The sequence below is a fragment of the Motacilla alba genome, chromosome 1, assembly GCF_015832195.1.
Source record: "Motacilla alba alba isolate MOTALB_02 chromosome 1, Motacilla_alba_V1.0_pri, whole genome shotgun sequence".
In the NCBI taxonomy this organism is placed as follows: domain Eukaryota; kingdom Metazoa; phylum Chordata; class Aves; order Passeriformes; family Motacillidae; genus Motacilla; species Motacilla alba.
The window spans coordinates 27,456,657-27,484,248 of NC_052016.1; the positions used below are offsets into that span (position 1 = coordinate 27,456,657).

The 27,592-nt window shown below is 35.7% G+C and overlaps 1 protein-coding gene across 9 annotated transcripts in view; it reads right to left on the minus strand.

The window, feature by feature from the left end:
- The window catches only part of CBLB (Cbl proto-oncogene B), a 128,810-nt gene that overhangs the window by 15,856 nt on the left and 85,362 nt on the right, over nucleotides 1-27,592 (minus strand). For all 9 annotated transcript variants that reach the window (XM_038158562.1, XM_038158542.1, XM_038158523.1 and 6 more), the window contains 8 exons: nucleotides 26,378-26,515; nucleotides 24,748-24,835; nucleotides 22,458-22,589; nucleotides 18,459-18,662; nucleotides 10,599-10,784; nucleotides 7,678-8,043; nucleotides 5,776-5,870; nucleotides 2,088-2,231 (listed from right to left, as the gene is read on the minus strand). In XM_038158562.1, coding sequence (XP_038014490.1) covers nucleotides 2,088-2,231; nucleotides 5,776-5,870; nucleotides 7,678-8,043; nucleotides 10,599-10,784; nucleotides 18,459-18,662; nucleotides 22,458-22,589; nucleotides 24,748-24,835; nucleotides 26,378-26,515 — 1,353 coding nt within the window. The remainder of the gene's footprint in view (nucleotides 1-2,087; nucleotides 2,232-5,775; nucleotides 5,871-7,677; nucleotides 8,044-10,598; nucleotides 10,785-18,458; nucleotides 18,663-22,457; nucleotides 22,590-24,747; nucleotides 24,836-26,377; nucleotides 26,516-27,592) is intronic.

Genomic DNA, 27,592 nt, shown 5'->3' on the forward strand with positions numbered 1-27,592 from the left:
TACAGGTAAAAGAGAGAAAAGGTAACACCATTTTGGGAGTAGGATGGAACAATTACATAATTCTAACCTACAAAACATTCTGACAAAAATTTTAAGCTCTTTAGCTTACTGAAAACTCCAAGTACTATCCAAGAAGTTAGGGACTAACACTTTGGAAATAGATAAGAGAAAGTGACACTAGGGAAAGAACTGAAATGTACTAAAAATTTATACCATTTAAAAAAAAAGTTGATCAACAGTTTTGATGAACAATAATGACAAGTTATGTTTCATTGAAACAAAACATCCCTCCCATGTTACTTAATGAAATGCATTAAAAGAACACAACATCAACCAGGAAACAGATTCCTTCTTGAAAATTTTATTTCAGCTTTCACATTTAAGCAGTGATATTAGGTAAAAGAAGACATTTTAAGCATGCAGAACACCAGACACTTTTTTTTAATGTCTAGGAGAATGGTTTGAGTTAAACTTTTTATCAGAATAAGAGGAGTTGGTGGTTTTAATCATGGAGCAACTTGAATAGCAAACCGAGGCATTTTATCTGTAGCAAGTCCTGAATTCATGTAAAAAATCCCACCATACGCACAGTAAAACTGGAGAAAACTTGGAAATGATCTTTCTATCTATAGCCTCAATTAATAATTCCAAGGGTCTGGTAAAATACTGTACCAGCCAACTGAAGGCACTCAATTATTTTTTCCTGTAAAATAAAAATTGTAAGATTCTATTTCTCCAGTTACTTATTTTCTCAAGAACCTTTCAGTTTGAATCCATTTGCATCCTTCCCATACAAAAGCACAACACAATCCCACTAAAATGGCATAGGAAAAAAGGATTAGGACCTTGGAATTTTATTCTTCTTGCTTTCTATTTTTTTGCTCAGCCAACATAGTTTTATCATTGATTTTTTTTAAAGTCTCATACAGTAGATAAAAATTTAAGTCCTTAAGTTCATTAAGCTTTGGCAACTGCACAATATTCATGTCTATGCAGTGAAGCCTGGATCAGGATTTCTAAGAGAGAATTTTTTAATACCTGCATGCAAAGAATGATCATATTATGAGCTTTTTTCTGCCTGTTTTAAATTATGACTTAAAAGGTCTATAAATCATTATTGGCTAATTTTGGGGTGAGAGACATTGTTGAGCTTTATTGATGGTGGGTCCTCAGCATCACATTCTGACAGAGAGAGGGAAAAAATGGCACTACGTCACAGAATTTTTTAATCACAGGAAGGTCTAAATTTTTTAGACCAATACTTGATTTTAACATCATACTTGTGACCTATAAGACCAGTAAAATATGTGCCCTTTCCTCCCCCAATAATGCCAGACCTATTGTTTTAATTCCAGCCATTCATATCTTTTTAAGGGGCAAAGTTCAGCAGGAATGTCACAGCCTTCAGTTGCCACATTCCTTGCTCCAAGTCTCCTCGTCATAAGCTATTAGTAATTCTGAACAGTGAAAGTTTGGTGGTATTGTTTCAGAATATATTTAAAACTAAGGAGACATATTTCACCTGTATTTAAAAAAGGTTCCCTTTCTGAGAAGAACAAAGAAAATATACTGCCAAACAGGCTCAAAAAGCTAAAGAGACACACTATACATTGGGAAAAAAAAAAGAATCAAAGTATGTACATACAGCTGCCAGTTCACATACTTTTCGGTACTGCATTGCTTTTAAATTGAATTATATAAAATGTGAAAGACTAAGAATTTCAAAGCTGACTGGAAATTTCAGTCACACAATTCTCCTTAAAATTAAATTGGGAAGAGTTTTAGGGCTTGTATCTCCTGGTCAGTTTTGAAAACCTCAATATAAGGGGGAAAAAAAAAAAAGACCCCAATGCAGAAATGGTATCCAATGGCAAAAAAATACCTGGTTCTGACACAAGAGAGATTCAATGACATGAACTTCATAGGTTTGTATCTGTTGCGGTGGCCAAATGAAACAGAAGCATGGGTAATCCAAGCTTAGGAGGCAGGCAAGCTTAACCATCATCACAGACATTAAATCCAGTTAATTTTAGAAAATGCAGAGGTTTTGTAAAAAAATTTTTTTCAAGGCTGCTAAATCACCTTACCGAGCAAGAGGTTTTATATTATGACTATGAGGCGGTTGTGAGCTCAATATTACAGGATGTGAAGAAGGAATTTTGTATTCATCATCATCATCTGGGTGTTCCCTTGATTTATCAGACAGAGAATTTGCTGAAGGACCAGGGCACCTAAGGAGATTAGAAAAATAATGGTTTATCTTCAGCTGTTAGGTACTTGACCTCAGATAATATTGAAAATACTTTTTTTTAGCCCAAACATCCTTAATATGTCTGCTACATATACGGAAACAAAAGCACCATGACAAACATACTTACAAGGTTACTGACTTTTTGTCGCTGAGAATGCATACAGCAAAGGGCAGCTGCCCTTCTAAGAGTTAAACAGCCACTTTAAGCAGCACAACATAGCAGAGAATTGCAAAGAACTGTACCAAACAGGCACTTGCAAGACAGCCTGTTTGCACTTACCAAAAGCACTGAATAAAAGTTAATTCAGGACAAAAGGTGTTTAGCAGGGTTCAATGATGCAGAGGACATTCATGCTTTCACTGGCCTGTCAAGCTGTAAGGACACACCATGTCCTCTCACATGTCTGGAACGTGCGCGTAAGCCCTGCTCCTTCTGCCACCGAGAAGCGCCATGCCAAAGGCTGATCTCAAGGGAGACAGGAATTCCAAGCCACAGCTGGCCTTAATGGGACTATGACTTTACCTTCCAAATTTTGTTAGCAAGATGGGACAGACAGCAAGAGAAGAAACACCTTTTGGTGCTACTTTTTCCTCAACTACTTCAAGGCAACTAAATATTCCTAATATATCCACAGCTTACAAAAGGGGCTTGGAATTGGATGCATCATTACATACTCAAAAATGGATGCTTCCTCATGCAAAATATCACTGCAGATTATGGTACTTTGGAGACAAAGAGTCTGCTACTAATGTAGCAAAATGGGAGCTACTCACTGGAATGAAACAAACACTATTTAACTTGAAAATTTTGACGTTTTGGGGAAGAATCACTCTGTAATCTTTGACATAAGAGTTTTAGATATCTTTTCAGGAATAAAGCAGCAACTTGATCAAAACTGCTAAAAAAGTCTGCCATAATTATGTAAATCCAATTAAAAATAACAGTTTTCACATGTTTAGTCAAAAACATAGGGGCTGAGTGGAAAATAAAAATCAGATGTTCAGTTAGCAAGAGTCCAATATTTCATTATTGAGGTACAGTTTATAACAACTGCTTTAGTAGAACAAAAATAAATCAGCACTGTTTCCAGGAAAAATAAAAAAAACCAACAAAAACCTCCAGTGCTTTTCTATTAATGTAGCTTTTAAAGAAAAAAAGTCATATTTGTAACATTATATTCAGTAAAAGCTGATTAAACTATTTAAGTAGGGACATTTTAGAATTGTGAGATTTCAAGTAAGAGTCATTTTGCCTCCTTGTTATTTAGAATAAGACATTTCATACATTATCAATGTATCCTTCAGTCAAATGTTTGGAATTACAGACTGATTATAACTAGAAAGAATAGAATGCCTTGGAGCTATATGAAACAAATCCACTCTCAATCCACCACACTGCACAGATTGGAGAGCACGAAAAAAATTAGCAACTTGCTCAGATTAATTGGAGTAGTACAGTTGTGAAAAGCAGAGTATTTTGAATCAAGTACAGTTCAACATTTATGAGTGCTGAGCGCAGTCAATTCAACAGGAAGAAAAATAGACTGTAAAAATATTCTCTCTGATGTCAGTTTCCAAATAAATTATGCTAGATATTATTTGAGTTACAGTCTTTGGAAGCAATTGTTGTGGTTGGTGGAAATTGTTTTTTTTAAAGATTTTTTTCCCCTTCCTCCCCAGTTTTTCCACTTACATATTGTCACACAATATTATAGATGACATATTTCCTAGTGGTGAAAAAAACTTAATTTTAAATAGATTGAAAATAGACATATTAGTGTTAAAAGAAAGAACATACAATGATCAATTTTTAACAGTCACTCCACGTGATATTACAGTAATTAGATAATTTGAACTTCTTACTCCTAACGTTATGTATTAATAATTTTATGCTTTAAAATCAAAATCTGAAATTGCCTGTGCAATTTTTAAAAGGTGTAAGTACAAAGCCAAAACAGAAATGAAAGTTAATTTTTTTCCTCAAAAATCAATGGAGTTTGGTTTTCACAAATGAAGGTTTTTCCTTCTTCCAGGAATTCATCAGTTTTCTATTCAGAAATCTTTGGGTAATAAAAGAATTTCTTTTGACCAAGAAGAAGTCACACATTCTAGCTTTGGATTGGCCTGACACGGATTTTGTGCCTGTACCTGTTGTTACAATATTGTGTGGACTTTGCAATGCTCTGTGTATTCACTGTACTTTGGTTCTAGGCTACATCTGCAAGTATCTGAGTGAAAAAATGAGTTTCTCAAAGAGTAGGATGTTTTCCCATGCTATGAAATACAGAAATAAGAATATTCCTCTCTTCAGATTTTCATCATGTTATGAAATAAGCAGACTAGAAGGGAACTGATTACATAAGGTATCCAACTTGTACTCCTCTGAGACCCTACCTCCATCAGGTTACATCCCAACATTTAATTACAGGTATGTCTCGATAACATGCTAAATTTTTCTTCTAAACTGAAAACAGGCACAGAGAACTTCACCTCAGCAATTGCTCCAGTTGAAAACAGGCTTCTAAATAAAAATGCTCCACTGCACCTTCATTGTAGTGTTCAGCAAGAAAAAACCCAGCACATTAATAAAATGCTGAAATATATTTGTCTTCTATATTAAAGCTAACTGAATACAAAAATGGAAAAAGAAAGTTCTTAGGACTCATACAAACTGATTGTCCAATTATATTATTTAAGAGCAAAAATCACAAGCAGAACATTGGAAAGAAGTTGTAGAATAGCACTATTGTGATATGCCCCAATTTCCTTACAAAAACACCAAATGAGGAGAGACCACATTATAGGACTTCCAAGCTTTCAACTTTAAATATATTTTGTTCTGTACAAAATCCTGTGTCTTTCAGAGTCTGAAGATACTTGCTATGACAGCAATATCTTTAATTAAAAAATATATAGTCATTTTACTGGAAGACTAATGGTAGTCTGCACTTGAAGTGACAAATCTTCCCATGTTCTGGAACTCAGAAAGGTTGATCATATTTAAAATTATATAAAATAGTTTGGTTTTGGTTGCTTGTTTTTTAGCCACAACAAATAGGAAATGATAGTATGAACCCTGGATAAAGCTCCATGTATTGAAAGCCCACAAAGCCTGACTAGATTAGGGGCAGAGCAGTGACAGAACACATTTTTTAGCCCTAGCACTTTCCCTAGAATCTGTCATCTCCTGTGATAAATAGCTCTGACCACACTTCTCCTGTAGTAATAGAAGCCAAACCAGACAGTATCTGCTCTCCCTGCCAAATTCCTGTGAGCAAGATCTGCCACAATTTACCCTCTCTCGCTATGCAAACATGCTGTGACCAATTAACATTAGGACTGTTCCCACTTAATCAATACCATTTACATTTCCTTTGTCAAGGCACATTAAAATTCATGGAAAGCATATGAAGTTATATTAGTTGATTTCTTTCTTTTTCCCATTTTGTCTTTTACCACCAGAGAGTCAGCGCTATTACCTAACATTAACTAGCACTTTTCTTTTACAGGTAAAGTTCACTTACTTTATACTAGGGATGACAGAGCCAGCTGGAAGAGGGGGTGAAAGCCGTGGAGGGACATCATATTCTTCATTTATCAGATGACCATTTGAAAAAACCTAAAAGTCAAACAAATATTACCATGAGTATCTCCTTCTATCACCATGGATATTCATCAACTAGGTATTACACAACAGACCTTGAGAAGCCTGTGAGTAAAGGCTTTCCCAGGAGTTCACACCACAGAGTTGTCTCTGAAGTGACTCTGAGGCCTGTTTCACTCCATTTTGGAGCTGTAGAACATGTTAGTTTAAAACCTCACCAAAAGAAGTTTGACACGACAGTTATTAGACAGACACTCAGTTACAGCTGAACTGCTTGGGGGAAAATTAAGATTTCAAGATTGCAAAGTGAGAAAGATGAAGTCTCATGGCAAAGCAACGGGTACATCATGCTAAACACATTAATTGTTAAAACGGTGATACAGCGCCTGCCAGAATCCATCCTCTACCCACAGGATTGTCTTTCCAATTCTTGGCTTCTACCAATAGGAAAAAGTTTATATTACAGTTGATATATGAATCAGGGAAGAAAATTCATTCCATGTCTCCCTCATTAATGTAAATATAGCCTGAGATGGTAATTGAGGGTTGCTTTGTCTAATCAAATGGTTCAGATCGACAATCTCAAGATGACAGATCAAGCAGTACTTGGTTAATGATCTATATATGTAACTCCTCCAGACTATACTTCCAAACTGACTTGGTATTCTAATTTGAGAAGTGCTTATTCCATCAGCTTCGGTATTGTGCTAGACCACAACAAGATTGCTACATGAAGGTACAGTTGAAGATATAAATACAGTACCCTTTTAATATCAACAGAAAACCTTCAGCATTTAAACAATGGCCTAGTTCTAAGTAAAATTTTGGTGCTTTGCCTAAATGCTGAGAAAAGCATTATATAATAATAATAATTTAATTATATATAACATCATAGATTACTTAAGTACCTGTCATCACATATGTCAACACCCCTTATTGATAGTAATTCAATTTCAGAATCATACTTTCAAAATAACAAAAACCTCCATCTATGTAAATAAATAAATAAATAAATAAATAAATGGGAAGATACTTGCCATATACATACACACACAAAAAAAAATTAACTGGAGATAGAAAGGTTAAATAGCTTGTGGTCTTGGAAAAAGCAAATAGATGAAAAAAATTACTTCTAACTACCATGGCTTAACCATAAATCCATCAGTCTAAGCAAGAGCTATGTAGTCTTGCACAAGCTGTGTAGTCTTCAAAAAAACAAAGAGAGGAGCTTTGAGTTAATAACCTCTATGAATAAATTACTGAGCTGCTTTGATAAAACTGATTAGAGCAGAACTAGGAATTTTTTCTTAGGACATCACCATTTGATCTCTTTTCAAAGCTAAGTCTAACCAGCTGTAAATGGCTTTGCAAGTGCCGGAAGCTGCTAAATGCCAGAATTCATTTCACCCACAACAGAGCTAAGTGGATCATCTACTATTCCATCAGAAAACGCACACACAGTTTTGGCATGTGACAGTGCCAAAGTGGACTTGAGATGCTGTATTATTACAGAACACAGGGATACATTGTTATCGTGGATAATTTGCTAGAAGAACATAGCAAATCTAGAATATTCTCTCAAATATATTTTTCGAAGGTTTTATGTGAAAATTGTAACTCAGACCCTCATGTACTGTTGCTTTATAAATTGCAGCACTTAACAAATAATTTCTTTATGAGCAGCTTATTATTAAGCATCGACAGAAAAGATTCAGAAACCACAAATCAGCACTGGCCAATATAAACAGTGTGTTAGCCAATGCAAGACAATGCTGCAGCAGGGCGTGAATTTAGGATTCAACACCCAGTTCACTGGAAATACCTTGGCATTTTCTGCAGGCAGCTCGTGACGTCTGTGCTTCCTCATGAATCCCGGCTCCGAACTCACGCGGCCGTGCCTCCCGTTCACGTTTGCAATGGCGGTCAGTCCTGCCTTGGGAGAGGCGTCGCCCCCGCCTCGGCAGCCCGCCAGCTGGCTTGTCCCGAACACGTCCCTGGGACACCAGGCCTCGAGGGGCACGGGCTGCTCCCTGGCCGGCAGGCTCTCGGCGTGGTGCAGGTGCCTGGCGGCCCGGCTGTCCGGCAGCATGGGGGGAGGCCGCTCCGGCGGCGGCGGAGGAGGGTCTCGCAGGGGAGGTGGCGGTGCTGGCAAAGGCTTGTCCTGTTTCCTCACCATGCAGGGAGAAGACTAAACGACACAGGAAGTGAGAAAAAAAAGGAAAGTTACACAGAGGTATGAATGTTGCCCATGACCAAGTGTGGATTCATAATTTCTGAGATATTTTCTTGGCCCCACAGCAGTACTTGCCAGGAGGTTAAATGCAGGCCTTGCCGGCTTTCTGCAGACAACCTGGCCCTTCTGAAAGCATGCCCCCATTTCTGATGCTGCATGAGTAACCCAAGCAAGGAGTGGAAAGCAGAAAAGACAGCTAACTCAGGCAGATTTATTTGACCCATAGTCTTTTCCAGTATCCCTTGCTTTGATCTTCTGAATCACTTACTCATCTGCTGAAATGAATTCTGTGGAGGGTTAGGAAAAAAAACAGGATTCCTGATGTGGAAGAGAAACCCAAAACCCCAAACAAAATAAAATCTCAGAGGAATAACTCGCTGACAGCAAATGAGCACAAAAAGCAAGGATTAGAGAGCAAGGGGAAGAAGCAACAATTATTTCATTTTTAATTATATACTTAGGGATGACTCCAATCTTGACATGACATGCACTATGTCAGAGTGCTGAATCTGTTTGAATTGCAGTTCAGTTTTTCAGGTAGCAGCCTAATTAGTTTGTAGTTTTACTTGCAATTAACTTTTCTGCAAACAACATTTGTCAGAATACTTGCTTTCTAAGAATTGAATTATATCATAAATGGTCAAATGTGGTCTAAAATTATGTATGCTAATACTAAAAAGCTGAAACTCAGGTTATCAAGGAAAAAACCTCATAGCTGCACAAATCTGAGCACAAATCTGACAAAATCAAAACATTTTCATTATGACTGAATTACTAATGGCAATTTACAAAGTAACAGGCCAGGTCTTTACAAATGTTTTATCTCCAGCTACCATAAGAAACACAGGGAAGATTATTTTCCTGGGAATGTATCTTTTTCTTGGACATTGGTAAGCCTACATATTATTACCACTTAAGGAAATGGAGGTCGCTGAACTTTTTAGTAAGAACAGCATTTGCTCTCACTTCACTGGCTACCCCAGCACTATTCTTCAAGCAGTACCTCAACACGTGACTTGAATTGAAAATAAAGTTCTTCTACCTACAGGCCTATGTATATTAAAAGGAAGTAAACTAAATAAAGAACTGTTTAACTCACTTGCTAGTCAAATAAATAGTTATTTTCACTGTTAACACAGGAGAATAATACCCTGCTCTAGATTTTTTGTTATACCTTATAGTTATAAATTATGGTTTTTAACTTGAGCGAAATAGAAAAGTTATGGGGTTTTTTTCCTGAAGAAGTAGCTTTGGCAGGACTAAATGAACTTTTTTTCTCTTAAATATAATTTTTTTAATGTATGAGATTATTCTTTGTTGCCCCCATCCTGTTTCCCTTGCACCCCACTTTTTTTTTTTTTTTCCCCAGGAAAAGTTTCAATTAAAAAAAAGCATTTTCAAAAAATTCTAATTTCAAAGCAGCATCAATGCTATTCCTGGTTTAATTTCTTTTTTAAGTCATGAACTCTGCAAAAAAACCCTATTCTAAAACTAGTTTTTAATGGATGTGGCATATGTTTGGTGTATATCCTCAATGAGTTATAATTCCTTTGCATAATATAAGAAATTAAAAAATAAGATTAAATAAACTATTCAAACTTCTATTTTTTCTTCTACATTATAAGCCACCAAAAAAGATACTGATTTTCAAGCTTAAAGTAAAAACCTGACAAAAGAAACAAGCTACTTCAAACTGGATTATTACGAGTACATACGTTTCAAGTCATGTCCTGAACTTGAATTTGAATTAATCATATAAAAATGAAAAATTTAAATCTAACTCGCTCTCTCTATTCAGCAATTATAATAAAACAATCAAATTGTTACAGAGAGTAGCAAACAGTATTTGTTCTCGTTCATGCTTATCCACTCAAAAAAATCATTGAATCTGTAGTATCACTAGTTTTACAAAACACTGCATACAAGCTTATTTACTGTAGAGCTATTATTTTTTCCCTTGAAATTTGAGTCCTATTATATGCCATTTAAGCTTTTGAAAGCAGTGTATCTGCACATATTTTTCTTGTAAAGACACTGTGGAAATTGAACATAAATCATAATGAAAGGAAAACATATAATTTTAATGAGATAATGACCTTTAAATCTATTTTCAGGAAACTTAGCTTCTATTTATTTTCATTAATCAGAGTTTGTTACAGAACTGATCCATTACTGCAACATCTTTAAAATTCTGACCACAACCAAGTACAATATAATCATCAGACAAACTGAAGTAATATTTAACCAATACATGCAGCCAGAAACATTTAACTACATAAGGTATTATGAAAAAAAGAAGAGACTTCATCAATATGGATCTTATCTAAAGTTTCTTTAAAATAGAAGGAATTTAAGTTCTTTTGGGTAGAGCAAAATCCTGAAAAAGCAATATTCATGGAAAGGTTTGAAACAGTCCACTTTACAGAACAAAAAAGAAGCTCACCTTGGAAAAAAGCAAATGCAATTTCTCAGAATTCTTATTCCAGAAATAATGGTTCAGTAACACTTACCTTTGGTGAGCCGGTTGGGCTGGCACACGGTGACCGTGCTACTCCCTTCTGAATCAGATCCAGACGGGGAGGGACAGGTGGAAGACTAAGATGAGGGATTTGCAGGGGATCTGGAAGTGGTTTTCTTCTTTGTGCAAGAGGGGATGATCCTGGGGAAGTCACTGGTGAATTCTGCCTGTCATTGCACTTCAGGAGAGAAAAAATAAAATTACCTTTTACCTGATGATCAAGAATACAACTTCCATTCCCCAACTAAAACACTTGATACTTGTCAGATACTTACTAAGAGTCAATTATAATAGTCATTTTTCATAATGGACATCTGGACAGTAGAGCTCACCTTATAGTTACTGAAAAAGAAGTCTACAAGTAATTCTATCTCAAAATTAAGACTCGTGTTAACTTGTGATGAAAATAAAAGAATATACATTCCAGAAATTTGTATAAAAATGTAACAATCACTGCCAAACATAATGGAAAAAAAAATCATAAATTCTACCATAGCACTGCTACCCTTGATAACTTTTTTATTAATAGAGTACTCAATCCAAAGTTCTACAAATTACTTTTAAAAGCTGGACATCCATGAAATTGCCTGTTACTGCCTCCTGCCCATTTTCAAATCACACTTCCATACAAAACAGAATGTATGTCTTCTGAAAATTTACCAAAGTCACCAGCAAGACATTAGGGAAAGAAGTGGAATCAGCAAAAAATGAAGGGATCATAAAAATAATTTTAGAACAATTTAATCATTTAAACAAATACTGAACTAACAACACAAGCATTTAACATCCCCCTCCAGGGACAAATTATGATTTCTTTTTCCTTGACCTGTCCTTTCAAATTCATTAGAACCCTCAAGTCTCAATATAGGGCTCCACCCAATTTTGCAACTACTCCCTGCCCCTCATCTGGCTCAGTTTTAACAAACACAGCTCAGGTGTTTGCATAGATCAGTTCAAGTTATTTCTATGAACTCACTGTATGAGTATCAGTGCACTGTAATAAACCTGAATGTCTGTCCTGTTCTGTGCTTTCCCCAAGAGTAGACACAAGTAGCTGGAAGACATTCCCATCAATGATCAGCTTTAGGCCACTTGTATACACTGAGGCATCCCACTATTCTCATATCACAGCTTGCCTAGAGAGGCAAAAATGCATCCATCTTTGGGCTAAACCCCTTGGATAAAAACTTCCCCTCTCTTCATAAGCTTTTTCTCATGAATGCTGAACATTCCACAGTGATAACTGGGATAAGAGTAGAAAGTTCTTTAACAAGGAAACAAGTATGCAACACTACCTTTCTTTACAAACAATTATTATAGTAAAGAAACTGGAAATTTCATAAATTCAAAAGTAAAGTGAGGAAACTTATCTAGTGCACTGATCCTTATCAATGCTCTGTACTACAGCTTAGTTTAATATCCCGTTCTATACAACAGGGATTGCTACCACATTTCCTTCAAAAATAGAAGCCACCACAGTATTACTGTTAACAGTGCATGAAAAAGCAGGAGAGGGGTGAGAAGATGTTAAAAGCTAGAAGGGTAATGTGCAATTCCATCATCAGGATGATTTTTTTGGTTGCTATTTAGACTCTTCCCCACTTAATCTACATGACACACGCTCAATGTCACAACTAAACATTCAAATACAAGAGACAGAGCAGTTTAAGATTTGTGGTCTTCATGAATACCAGAAGTTTCTCAGTTTCTAACTTCAACGACGAGGTGGTCTCAATATTCATATTAAATGCCTTGAATACAGTCTCTAAATTTTCTTTGTTTCCTTTAACTGGTGAATGACCCTGTCCTTGACTAGAAGACCATAAAGATAAGCACATAAATTACCAAAGCATTTAGCCTCTCAACATTAGGGAAAGTTGAGTAACTAAGCAAGATATGTATCTTGCAAGCATGCCTGAGCAACTGTAATTATAGAATTACTATAAACTGAATGTCAATTCATTTTCCTTATCAGAAGGCATCTATCAGTTAAACAGCATAATAAACATTGTATCATTTAACAGCATTTGTTTTCAAAGTTTAGTTGCAACTCCATAAAGCATTCTTGAAAGCCAAGAACTATGCAATACAATATACTCAAAGGATTGACTTCAGCAGACACAAAATGAATTTGTTCCCAAATTATCTGAAATAGAACCAAATAAGCAGGTCACGCCTCCAAAAGGATTCAATTATTTAAAATAAATGAAAGTGATATAGTTAAGTCACAGCATTTTATGGTGTTGCACAACATAATGCATTTCAGCCAGCAGGGAATTGTTCCAGAAGAGCAATCATATATGTGATAGGAGTAGGAAACGAAGAGTAAGAAATATAGGAAATACTGAAAAAGCCAATTATTGGACAGGAAACATTTGTTCAGAATTTAGGATGTTCTAATTGTCGCATCATCAAACTAATTAACACAATTTCCTGAGAGAGCAACCTGAGAGTCAAATGGGACACTGCCTGTATTGTACAAATCCCAGCTAAGTGAATAGCACTGTTGTGATATCATTTTAGGAATATCCATCCCTGTTTCCATCTGGCAAACTTCTCTAACACAGTTCTACTCTAAAGAATCATTAGATAAAATGATGCCTTCTTCCCTCAGTGTGCTCACTGGTTCCATCCATGTCAGACTTCTTTTCTCCTGTTGCAACAACAGTCTAGCTTTTGCAGAGACAAAAATCATAGAATACTAACATTTAAAACCCATTCATTTAAAAGTTCAAGATACTTAAACCCTGACATGCTTTTAAACCCAATGAAGCAAGCAATTTAATTTATGTGATAAACTTCTAGTTCCATATATTAGCTTGGTATTTGGCTACCTCTATGACATTCCATGGACAGTAAACCACAACTAACAAAAAGAAATGGAAAATTTTCAAAGTAGTAAGTGTGTGAGAGGACTTGAATTTAGGCTTATATCCACGCCTTGTTATGTTTTATTTCAAAATAGCAAAGTAATTTTTCAGTCCCCTGGACTACTACACTATAGTACAGCCACAATGCCAACAGAACATGCTGTAGCCTCCACGGATTTCAAAAAGGGAATTGATTATGGACAACAAGTTACTCTTTAACTTATCAGGCACAATTAAAATTAAAAAAAGTTAAATAGCTGCAAGCAAAAGCAGCTTTTCTCCCCCTACAAGGAAGCTTAATCTATATCACCACTTGGTGCTGAAGGAAGAGCAAAAGCTTTGCTGGGACAAATAATTCTTTGTTGGATCCACCAATACTAAAAATAAACCAAAACCAAATATTCCACAGCAGCAAACAGGTTTTCCTTGGCATTCAGTACCAGATTTCCATCATATTCCCAATATGAAAATCCTGTATCTTGCAGTCCACCCCTATCCAACCTTTCCAGCTGCATCATTTGATGAGTGACACCCAGGCCAACAAGATGGCTGCATCTCATGTGGATACCAAGGCATTAACAGACGTACTAATATCTACTCTTTTTGGCACTCTACTCTCCTAAAATTCCTGTTTGTCACCTACTGGAGGTTTTTGTATGCTTTCTATGTGCTGGGAAAAAATGTGCAATGAGAGAGCAGTGACAAAAAGCTAAAACAAGCAAGTGATTAAGACACAAACTAGCTCAAATGAACTGGCAGTGACAGAAGACAGACCTTAAGTGTACAAAGGGGTTCTGCTGCACCACACAGAGACCTGTGCAATAAAGATGTAATTAAGGAGAAGAACACAGACTTCTTTGTAATGACACGGACTTCATCTGGTTGGCGTGACTGCTGCCAAGGGAAAAGCAGCTGTGACTTACTTTGCAGTTGTACTGCAGAAGGGACCACACTTGTGTTTTTCTATCAGATGTATTTGTGACTGGGATACACTGGTACCAGTTTGCCCCTAGCAGTTGTGAATTCAAGCAAAAGCCTGCTTCCAACACTGATTACAATTTCTAGTCAAGTTTTTTTCTGATAGAAATATTAACAGCCAGGCTATTCAATCAAGAGTTTTCAAATACTTTTATACCAGATGGGCATATATGAAAAGCATTTGCAACATAAATCCTAACGATTGATTCACTGAGGAATACTATCCAGCCTGTCAATGTCCTTGGAGCAAACTCAAACTGCATGAGACATCTAAGAGGGTCCAAGCAGACCTACACCAGAAGTAGCTCTCTGAAGTTTCTTCATTTATAATCAGGTGAGAGTAACTCACATATTTGTTATTTCTTGTTAAGATAAGCTGTGACCTAGGCAGAGCTGTATTATCTAGGCTTAAAACGTTAAATGAGGACATAAATTTACATCTCTTAACACTGATGACTGTAAACATGTTTTTAAATAGACAGATTTATTCCCTTTATCTTTGCTGACCCAAGAAAATGCATGTGAAGGAGGGAGAGAGAGTGAGGTCTCTGAGAGTCAGCAGCACACTGTCAAGGGAATCAGTAATTAGGGGAGGCACACTGCCTCCCAGCATTTATACCCTTCAAATGCTAGTAAGTAACCAGTTAACTAAGTCACTCCAGTTGAGTGACATGATCTTAACACATTCCACCAAACAGGTGTACCATCATTTAGGAAGTGATATGGATATATCAGTTCAGGCACTGCCGAAGGGAATATCTGGATACGTATTTCAAGTCTTATTTTACATATTTTTATATTTTATACAATGAAATGAAAAACTATGTAATACATGCCTTCTTCCATTACCAGAAAAAAGTCGACTTAATAATATGGAAATGAGTGAAAATAGCCTCCTCCAATATATTTAGAGCCAAGGTCTTTTGTCATGATTTACAAATTTGACCTAACTCACCTGCTGGAAGAAGCCTAGTCATGGCAAACTGTCTTTCAGCCTTGACAATTTCCTATCATTATTTTAATGTACAGCTTGAATCAAATCAATCAGAGTTCTGCACATTCAGATATCTAGGAAATTAATTTCAGAGAAGACAGTAACACGCCAGATGGGGTAACTTCATCTACTTTTAGACAGAAGTGTTTATAAACAATGTTAATTCACCTTAAGGTACTGAAAACCTCATAGTCTCCTATAATGGTAGAGCCCTCCTCTATACTTTCCTGGGATATTATTTGGATCAAAAAATTACCTTAAGCACTTATGAATTCAAAATTATATGCTCTTAGCAAGAACTCCTGCACTATCCATTTTCCTTATTTTCTTTCTTTCTTTTTGAAAGAAGTGTATCAAATTATGTCTTGTACTAAAGAAAAGTGACAGAGAACTCTTTATTCATTAGGACAATTAAATATTAAACATCAGAGAATAACTAACATGCTCTACCAGGGACTCAAATGCTCTCTTTAAAAATTTTTTAAAAAGCTATTTTCAATATTTACCTGAGCTTGTAATCTCCACTTTTTTTTAATGTGCATTTCGTAATATTGTTCTTTGCTAGAACAAAAGCTGAGAAGAGGAACAATTTGGGCAATAATTGCATTAGCTAATCTGATACCACAGGGCTGAAATTTCTCAGTGAGGAAACAATTAATAGAGGCTTTTGGCACCACTCTTCATCTTTCTTTCATTAAGAAATATCTGAAGACAAGTTGGAAATAAAAAAAAATCTGATTGATGAGGCAGATAAACAGCCTACCTGCAGTAGATTTCTCCAAAGCCTCTGTTAGAGTTAGAATAGCAGCTGCTACTGCTGACTCATGCACAACACCTAGCAAGAACTATTCATTTTTTTAATGTGTATCCACTTACTAATTCCTTTAAGGAATGACTAAGGAGCTTCATGATTATTCTTTTCCTTAAAGCAATTTCAAGTCTGTGGTCTTTGAGAGACTTAATTCAGATACCTCTTAGGAGTTTCGGAGTACAGTTCAGGGGTAAGAGTGATAAACTGCAGAACTGGTATTTTTCTGATATCTGATTGAGTATTTCCACAATGCATTGTGAAGCCCTACAGTGACTTTCATCAGAGCTTCATGTCCCTGAAACTCTTCTCTTGTAATGAGTTTCACAGCCCAGCTCACTACTAGCCAGATTTTTCTTAGAATGATCAGCCAGGTGATTTGACATAAATATAGCCCATATGATTTTCAAGGATTACCAGAGTTATGTTGAGAAAGCTTACCACAAGTCCTCCATAAAGTAAGAATTGAAAAATTTGTTCACTGAGATTACAAAGTTACAACAGTACCAGGAGGTTGGCTGCAAGAGCTAAGTTATTATCTTTGCCACCTAACTTCCATAATTTCAAAAAATTACGTTAGTACAACACTGTCGTTATGTAGCACCCTGTTCATATGAACAGTGTTAATGACAAACAAAAGAAAATTTCACAAAGAGTAAAGTTCTACATAATGTCACAGAGAAAAATATAATTTCTTTAAGCAGGCTCCAAAGATACACTGATTAGCAGGAAAAATAAATAATGGTTAAAGAAATAGGCAAGTCTGATGAAGACATTTCTAACAAAAAGTATATATAAACAATGCCGTATTACACACAGGTAGTATGGTTAAGACCATCACTGCACCATCAATGGTAACAATTTTAGGAAAACAGCAGCTAAAAATCACAAAATGATGCAATAATTCAACAATTTCAAATAGACTTCAAGAGGGTGGCAGAGTGAAGACTTCTTTCACTGAACAATGAAAACAATGAAAAAAAAAGCAAGGCCCAAAAGCACTCAAGTACTTGTGGATACCTAAAAGAAGACATCTTATAGTAAATCTATTGTTCCTTCTTTTGATAAAGGCATGATGCATTTTTGCCTTATCATGGAATTGATAGCATTATGAAAGCCCATCAATTCAAGGCTATCTCACAGAGGTCATGCTGCAGACTGAAATTTAAGTCCAGGCAGGAAGGATAAACTGTTCCCAAGGGTAGAGCATGTTGTATTACGCACATAACACAAGAATGATTCATATGCCTTAAGAGGTTAAGAAGGATATCAGAAGCATGTATATTTTCTGACAGATATTCTCAGATATGAGGGTGAATAACACTTTTTTTTTTAAGAAATAAAATGATAAGGAAATGGAAAAGTAAGATGTTACAAAATTAATTCCATGGCAACAATTCAATCTAGATGACCTTAGTATAAGGAAAAATCTAGTAAATGCTCTGTCAAAATCAGTGTCACATGGCCTCTGAGAATATCTGTTCCAGGCTAAAATAGAGTATTAAAAACTATCACCATAAAATAAACTTTTGTCAATGATAGTGCTTATTTATCACTAATAAAATCTCCTACAACAAAGATCTCAGAATTTAACATAGAGCTCTTTCAGGACAAAAAACATCCCAAAACACAAAGTCACTATGAATAATCTCAAAAATACTTTTCCCAGTAAGAGTACCTAATACTAAAAATTACAGAAAAAAAAATTGTAGACAACTCATATGAAACACAACTAAAAGCTACTTGTGTGCAGTATGAATTAGCTGTACTATAAAGTAATGACATTGAAAACTGTTTATAAACTCAACTTTAATCCTAAAACATTCTATGCATGTGTACACACATGTGCAGAAAACAAATGCAAATAGGAAATTTTTTGTTCTTTACAAATAAAAACTCAGGGAATTGTTCATACAGCAGAGTTTGGTAAGAGTTTCAGCTGGTGCAAACTCATGCTTTGCCCATTATAAACTAAGTTATCACAGTTCACATCACCTAAGAATCTGAAAATTTTTTTTTCTCCAATTCAACTTCAGTTTTAATGCATTTGTATTGACACATTTTGGTTTTTTCAACCCAACAACTGTTCAATGAGATGCTGTGAGCTGAAGCATGAAGTACAACCTCTCACTGTTTAAAGTTACAGGCAGCTTTGTTTACAAGCGTGTGGGTTTAGCTGTTGTGCAGAGTTTGAGAAGTTACCTTTCGGACTGAAGCCAAACGATTCATCATTAGAGACTCTTCTCTATCATCATCATCATCCAAGTCCAACATGGGCATACTAAAGTTATCCATAATACTGCAGCACCTGGAATTCTCATCCCTGGGATCAAAAGGATCCACAATGATTGGCTCAGTCCCTTTGATTTCACAGCGGCAGAAAGGGCAGCCTTGGCCATCTGATTCCTACAGTAAGACAAAAACATAAATTAAAAAAAAAAAAGAAACAAAACCAGCAATAATTTTAAAAGTAGGACTTACACCTTTTACATAGAAACATCCTCAACCAGTCTCTAAAAGCTTGTAAAGAAGACTGGAATAAACAGGAAACAGATTAACAAATATTTTACTATAGTAAATCTTAAAATGACTGCACATGTAAAGCTTTCTCTCTTCAATAGACTAAGCTTCACTTAAAAATGACTAATCAAAATGTAGCTATTATCTTTACAAAGTACTAAATCAGTCTTAATATTACAGGTCAGGAAGTAACACGTTTTCTTTCAGGCATACATTTTGCTATTTCTTCAAAAGAAAGAAGATGAGGTGTGTAAACAGAGATAATGCATTTTATTATATACGTTTTATATTAACCATAAAGTATTTATTTTTCATGTGATGTTAGGAAATGAAGGCAAGCTTTAATGGTATGCAGCTCTTCTTGGAAAAACATATTCAGTCCATCACAGCTGCAGCATTACCAGCATTTAGAGCACTTAAAGGTACAAACAGCTTTCTTCACATTTACATAAAAAATCAGGACTTAACTACATTTTCAATAGATTATATAAAACATGGAATTATTTTCACATATTATCAGAAACAAGAACTACTTGAATTTTAATTTTAAAGTCATATGTGTTCAATAATTTTCAAGCAGCCATATTCAATTCCTTTTACTTATTTCAGAACTGTATTTTTTCTCATCAGAAATAAACAAAAAGCCTTGAGATTCAGACTACTAATTAACAAAAATCAGAGAGGTCTTTCAAGCATGTATAGAAATATTTCCAGCAAGAAGCACAACATAGATTTGAACTATAAAAAAAAAAAACAAACCCCAACACCAAACAAATAAAACCACAAACAAACCCACACCCAGAAGAAGCATGAAGCTTTGAGAGTTCAAGATAATTCAAAGTGAGATCAGAAATCACATTGTGTTGTATTTGCAGTCAGGTAGACTGACAGCTGAAGATCTATGAACACCAAAATTAATACTAAAAAACCTACTTATACTGAAATATAACCAAGCAAGCATAGGTTTTTGATTTCTCATTTGATGCAAAAACAACATTAACTTTTTTTCTAGTATTATTTTTATCTTGATACTTGCCAGTCTTACTAAACTGACAGATGATTCTACAGTTTTTGGATGAGCTGTATCAAAAGGTCAGATAAGCATAAACGATTGTCTCCTGAAATCACTTGCAGGATTAGCACTGGATTTTCATTTTGTATGGAAAGACACATCTACTCTACTTTCAGCACCATAAGTAAAACTAACTAGTCAACTTTAGTACCCCAAAAAACATCTTCAAATTATGTGGTCCTACTGAAGTAGCCATGGTCAAGTGAACAGAAGTCCTCCCTTGCTCTATACAACTCCTTAGAGCTTCATTTTCTAAAGAAAAAAACCTTATCAATGAGGCACAGGGCTTTTAGTTTTCAAGGCTTTCTTGTACCTGTGTTCTGCACTAGCAGTTTCCATCCTTTCTTTTGAAAAGCTTAAGTAACCAAACACATCATCAGACTCATATTCAACAGTATGACTATATACACGAGATGTCTATATTAATACACACACCTGTCCATGCCCTCAGAAAGGTTATATAGAATGTTTTTAACCTTACAATACAGCCTATATGCCCATATGCTTTTAGAAAACATACTTTTCAGACAATAGATTTCTGTAGTATAAAATGATATTCTAGTCCTGTTGTGTAATACAAAAAGGAAACAAGTAAACAAAGTCTTATTTGAGAGACTGAGCCCCATAAAGTTGAACAGCTCAATCATCCTTAGTATTCCATGCAGATCAGATGCTGCTTACTCAATTCTTTTCTGCTCACTGAAAACATCTGTATTGGATCTCTTGAGGCATGCTTAACGAGCCATTACACTGCCAATTAAACAACCCACCAGAAGCTCACAACAGCTGATGCTGTTACAGTGTAATACCTCTTCATTGCCTCACTAATTATACAAAACTTAAATTTGTAATGAAGTCTGAAATGTACCTGACCAATTACAGCTGGTAGCTGTGTTCTGATGAAACCTGGTGCATTCAAACATGTCAGTCTTCTGAGCCTAAAATGCTTTGTCTTTGTCTTCCTGAATCCCTGTCCCATAGCCAAGTACTGGGGAAGGCTTGAAAAGGCTCAGCTTTTCAAGTCTCCAGAATCAGAGCACATCACTGGCCTAAGACAGGGCAAACATGCTCCTACCACACCACCCAACAATCAGAAGCACAAAGATTTCAGTCCTTCTACTTAACCCTGTCAGCTCAGCCAAAAAACAAATGAACAAGAAAACAAAACCAACAAAACTACACACCTCAGAATTTTTCAGAATTTTTTAAGTCAATGATTTATGCGGTCAGACGTCTAAGTCTGTCATTCAGAATGAAACTTTAAAGAATAGAGAAAGGGTACTCCTGAAATGAGAAACATTGTTCCAGCTCAGCAGCTGCTTAGTAGTGAAATAAATATCCTTTTGCAGGTATGCCTCAAATGGAATTTCCTACGAATTCTGACCTATGGCCAATTTGAAAGATTTGTGTTTTGAACATCAAACTCAAATTTCACAAAGAACAAAAAATTGGAAACTGAGAGTACTTAATTTTCAAGAAACCTTTATTGCTAATGGAAGAAAAACTCAAATGATACTTCTGATATATTGTGTTGGTTTGCCACTGAGGCTTTCTTAATTAGGTAGACAATGTCCTAATTATAAAAGGAAAATCATAGTACTTGAAGACATGCCACAAATATAAGAGTGAAAACATTGATGGAGGATAAACTAATTTAAGAACAGGTGCAAAATGGACTAGATTCAAGGATTCTTTTTACTCTTCTCACTATATTTGTAAGCAAAGACTGATTATTAAGTGTGGAACAAAGTCCTCTCTAAGAACTGGATGAATCTTACTTCTCCCTGTAAAATATAGATATGAAAGAAGGGGCAGGGATGATGCACAATTGTAAAGAGGAATGACCTCCACTTTAGACATTACTTTTTAGGTCAACTGCCCTGAACTAAGGGTGCCCATTCTCCCTTTTCCCACAGACTGGTGCATTCATGAACAAGATGGACAAAACACACCAACCTGGGTCACCAGGAAATCTCAAGAGGTTTTTTTGGATGTTCTATAAATGACTTTGAGAGAAGGGAGTTTCCCCTCCATTCAATCTCTTAGTCCAACAACCATCTAAAGCCATCTAGGTGTTTCAGTGCTTTGCATGCTACTAATGTGAAACACAGGCATCCTAAAAGCCTAATTTTCCACAGGTCAATTCATGACCCTCCACTACTGAGGAAGTCATGAATATTCATACTGGAAGGATTCATACTGAATCCTTCTCTCACCAAAGACATCCCTTCTCCTTATAAAATGCTGTCTAGTCAGTTATCCATTCCCAGCAGCTATGTCTCCTCTTTGTGCCTTTTAAATACATCATGAAGTGACCTAAGTGACTGAATTGGCACCAAACACCCAGCTTGTACTGTCTGAGTAGGTGCAGGGCTCAGGAAATAGTTTCTACTCAGCAGCAGTCAGCAAATGGCCTTGGCAAGACTACAAGAGTCCAGACCACAAATACTTCTGGAGCTTTATTTGTCACAGATTTCTGGTTTGAAAAATGAGGACATTTATAATTTTAAATATATACATCCTTGCACCTAGAAAAGTAAACATATACCCACATTGTAAACACAAAGCTAACAGAAATCAATCCCCTTCCCGACCAACTATGACAGTACCTGCCACGCTGTAAGACAAGAAGTGCACATAAGGTGTCCACAAGGCTCTATCTTCACATCCTTGTCATTCTCTGCACAGATTTTACACAGCTGAAAAGTGGAACCCATTTCACAGTACAACTCATACTGCTCCTGTAACAAAAGAAAGTCAAGCAATTATTTCTTTCCAGTGATTTGTTCACAAAGAATATACTTCTCCAAATGCCCTGTTTTCCAATCTGCTTTACTTATTAATCAAGGAAGCTCTTGCTACTGATCTGTCTAAAAGCCACAATAAGGTTACTGAAACAGCTTACATTTTTGCTTCTTCCAAACTGTGATATACTAAATACAATACATACTAAAAAGTGTTAAAAATATCTGTGCCTATCAGATTTTGTACAGACTTGTAATATGTAACTGCTATGCAAGGCACAAAACCTACTTTTCTTTGGTTGCTGATAAAAGGAAGAAAATGAACATATTAAGTGAAAAATTAAGTGAAGAATGGGAACAAAACTGGTATTTTAATTTCTATGTATGAATTTAGGACTAAGAAGATTATTGGATTGAAAATGGAAAAGCAAGAGGGCTTTTTTTATGTACAGCAAGGATGTTGTATAGCAGTATGTTAAAGTACACAATCCTTGTAAAGGAAGTATGGCAAGAACACCCTGCAGGATAACTTCACAACAGTCATGCACAGATTATTCAGTACTTTGCATCCTTACAAGACTGACAGGAAGGTAAAACACCAACATTAGAAGGAATAAATAATAGACAAAACTCAAGTCCAGAATAGTTTTCTAGAAATAGTTATTGTTGGGTAACTGACAGTTAAATGCATTTGGATTGAAATAAGCTTTTTTAGCCTTGAAAAACCAAATTTTGAAAGCCTAAAGTAAGTACAATCCAGATCATGGGAAAATAAGCAGCTACAGCTAAGTGAAATGAGGGGACATGAGGCTAAGAAAAAGAGAAAACAAAAGAGAGAGCTTGTATCTGCAGCTGTAGTCAGCGTACTAAAGATGCTTACGGTGGAGCTCTAGCAGGGAATCCATCTGCAGCAATCTAGCCCTGCAGCCACTTCCATACCATGTTTTCATTGTTTAAGGAGATATAAAATATGATTGGCTTGTGAAGAACAAGGTGGTCATCGACCATGTGCTGCTGCTTCTTTCTTTGAGAAAAAGTGAAGATATGGGCTGCAGCATTACTCTGCACAACACAAATACCTGATAAATCTCCATTACTCTTTCATTATTATCTTAAGACTGGAGGGAAAGACGGAAGTCAGAGAAGTGGAAGCATTCAGCTTGTCTTCAGATAATTTTTTTAAAGAATTCTCTTACTTACAAAACAGATATATTTTTAATGGTATTTCTAATACTATAGATTGTAAAGAATACTTTTTTTCTAAAATACTTCTGGAGTGGAATGCACATAGAGCCCCCAGAAGTACAGAAGATTCAGCAGGTAATCCAGTTTGATTTGAAGAAACAGAAGACCATCTGGAACAGCAGTGCTTGTATCAAGTCTGATGTCTTTCTTTGAACATATTCTCAAGTCTTCCAGATGTTTTCATCAGGAAAAATGTTCTACACAGTATTCCTTAACCTCCTAGTGTTAATTTCAGCACCATTTTTAATCAAGCATTTGTCTCAGGGTGGTTACTTCCTACTACTTGAATATCAAATATCTGCAGAATTAATCACATCATCACTTAACAAGACTATAAACACAACTACATATTCTAATTTTCTCTGCAATTCTCTGCAAAGTGTTTAGGCATTTACTTACTTCTACTGTTTTCCCTGATCTCTCTTTCAATTTGCATCATAGACAAAGAAGAAAGGAGAAGATTGATACTCTGGAACTGGTATTTTTGTGATGTATGAACTTTTCCTCCTGGACTTGCCAACCAACTATAGCATTCCTATTCAGGCTTCAAAACTATTATTTGATCCTCATTTTGTTTCTGTGTTCCCCTTTGTTATTAGCAAGGAAAAAACAAGGTAAATAAATCTGTTACATAAATATCAGAAAAACCTGTAGTAGCTGTTTGAAACACTTCTCACTTGGAAAAGGCTCACAATAAACAAAACATTCCAAGACATGCCATCTGCATCACCATCCTCTCTCCAGTTTAAACGATTATTATCCTGTTCCTCACCTAAGCCCTTCTATCAACAGCATATTTTCTCTCTTATGAACTTATTATTCACATTTTAATAAAAGCTTATTATTACTGCTAGATGAGATATTAAGGGAAGTGAAGATTACAAATTAACTCAAAACTCTGCCGACATACCTGTGTGACTTTTATGTGATCATGTGGTGTGGGCTCACATAATCCTGTCAAATCAGGATTATAACTTCGTCCATCTGGGAACAGATAGCTGCATCACAAGAAGACTGTTATAAATATGCAGATTTTTTTAGCTTTATTAGCTAAATCATACTTACAAAATTTCAAGGGGGCAGAATAAGTTACAGTAGACATTAACTAAAATAAATCATCTTTCCTCAGCCATCTATTTTATCTTTTGAGTGCAACTGAACTGCTACATATTCATTTTGACACATGCTCAAGCATATTTATAAAAGCAGAGGAAAGATTTTGACATCACTTGGATAGCTACCACTAGCATTCATCTGAGCTTTGATTAGCAGATAACCTTCTAGGGGTAGCCCAAAAGAGTATTATTTCAGATCTTTGTTTCACAGTGAACTCATACTTCCTAGTGATTTCCCAGGGGAAGCATCATGCTCAGGACTCTTTAGACTACTTCAAGTAAAGCTGCAGAAAAGAAGGTAACGCATTTGTGTGTATCTGTATTATGATATATATATATAATGTTATATATGTCACAATACTATATATGTGCATATCTGTGTATATTATGACAAGAATCTACACTGAGAACTTCTGATGCACACTGGACATTAGGCAAGAGCCAATGGGAGCATTTCAATTGTGTGGGGAATTAACAGTATGTTAAATGATATTACAGCAAGCCTAAGATGTTCTATATTTAGGTTTATGTTACCTGTAACTCAGAAACAGTTTCTTAAAGGTCGTATATTTTTAAGTCACATAATTAAAAAGTTATAAGGTACAAAATTATCACCGTGCATAAAATATTCTCAGCTCCAGTTTTTGTTTGCTCAGTTTTTCTCAGAGAGAAACACTACCAATATAAGTGTGTTTTTATTACAGGTATGAAATCATTATACCTGAAAAAAAATACTAGACTGTGTAGGACTGAGAAAAATTACAAGACTGCAAAAGATTTATCAATCTTTTTTTTTTCTTTTGAGGATTGATCAATTGCCTTTCCTTCTTCTTTCACATTATATATATTTATATTGGGTATACAAAAACATGTATTCCAGTGAAAAGATTCTGACACCAAATATTTTTCTGTTTCTTCACCCAACCTAGCAAAAATTTACTACTTCTCCCTGTAAACTTACATTCTCTAATAATTATAAATCTTTTCAGTAAACAATTAGAATGTGGAAAATGTTCTGGCTGCACAATATATAAAAAAGCAATTACATAGCTTTCAAATCATTGTCCACAGTTGGACACATGAGTAACTGGAAGTAGTAACTGTTCAATAAGCTTAAGTGCATTTGGGACTCTTGGGGGGTTGTGGGGGGAAGGAGGGATCAATGCAACAGCTGTCTCATTTTATTTTCTCAAGGAATTTATTTGCTATGACTTTGGTTAACTTTCAGTAACCCTGGTTAATGGAATTAACTAGAAACGAGTGTTTTTTAAATGAATTAAATAAATGGTCCCTAAACTCTGAAAGAATGCTAACTACCATATGCAGTCTCTCTGTTTTAATCATCTTTAACTACCTATATAAGCATTTAGGGAACAAGCAAATTAGGATTTCATAGCCATGGTAGCTGTAAGAATTAGTACTTACAATCCTTCCCGGCTGCCATCGATCAAAGCTTGAAACAGAGGCTTATTGTGAGGTATGGTCTGCAGTATGTTCCCATCTCCGGTCACATAGCCAATGGCCCACTGGCCTAGGCGAGTGCAACTCAGTCTGAAAATGTAGCTTGATAAAAATAGGATTAATGAAAAGTCAGTGTAATTCAGAGTTCAGCAAAAAAAGTGAAGAGAGCAAATATGGCCTCTGGTTCAGACACTGAATTAGGTCCCTGAACATTTGGGTAAGATTCCCAATTCTGCCATGTTCTTTGTAGAATTTTAAATAAACTTGTCTTTTCTACTGTCAGTTTCAGAAACTGTCAGTTTCTCATGGGCAGAAATAAAGTAAGAGTAGCTGCCTACCCCCTGCTTTTCATCTGCTTGTGTTTTAGTTCTCAGAGTGAAAGCTGCACATTCACCCTCAGCAGTTTCACTCAGACATGTCCATAAACCTCTTCAAGAAGAGGGTATGATATGATCCAGTCTCCATAGCTACAACAGACACCTTTTGTGCATGTGCAGGCCAATCACCTGAACAAGCGGAATGAAAAATATAAAGCCTCTTTAAGTGCAACAGAAACAGGAAAGCTGAATGATAAAACATGCTCTACTAGAAAATGGTAATTTCGTGTGAGCCTGTGGAGGTAAACAAAAGAAATACCACTTCTGTTTCAGAAAAATCAAATATTAACTACACAATTGGACTTAGATTTAAATACTGCTCTGTGTTACAGGTGTACATAATGTAGACAGAGCACAATCAGAAGACAAGGAAGATTACAAGCAACAGGATTGGGCATGTATAGAGCTTCATACTAAAAATTCTACTCCCTTTCATGTCAGACACCATTTCACATGCAAAAACCTCACTAAGAAAAGCATCTCACAGTGAAAGACCACAAACTCAACTCTGTATTACAGAGCAGCTTTTCTTAATAACGCATCAATATTTAATTTCATTCCAAACTAATATGAGAAATCTAAGCCTCTCTGAAGTTTGACAGAGCTCTTCCAACCTTCAGTAGGGCCCACATTACACTGAAGTACTAACTATTCATCTGAACTGAATCTTGTAATTTGCAGGATGTTTTAGTCAGATTAAAGAAGAAATTTCACTTCATATCTCCTCTTTCCCATTCCAGCATTTCACCTAAGCAACTCAGAAAATAATTTTCTGATATGCAATAGAAAGCTACCTTAAAAC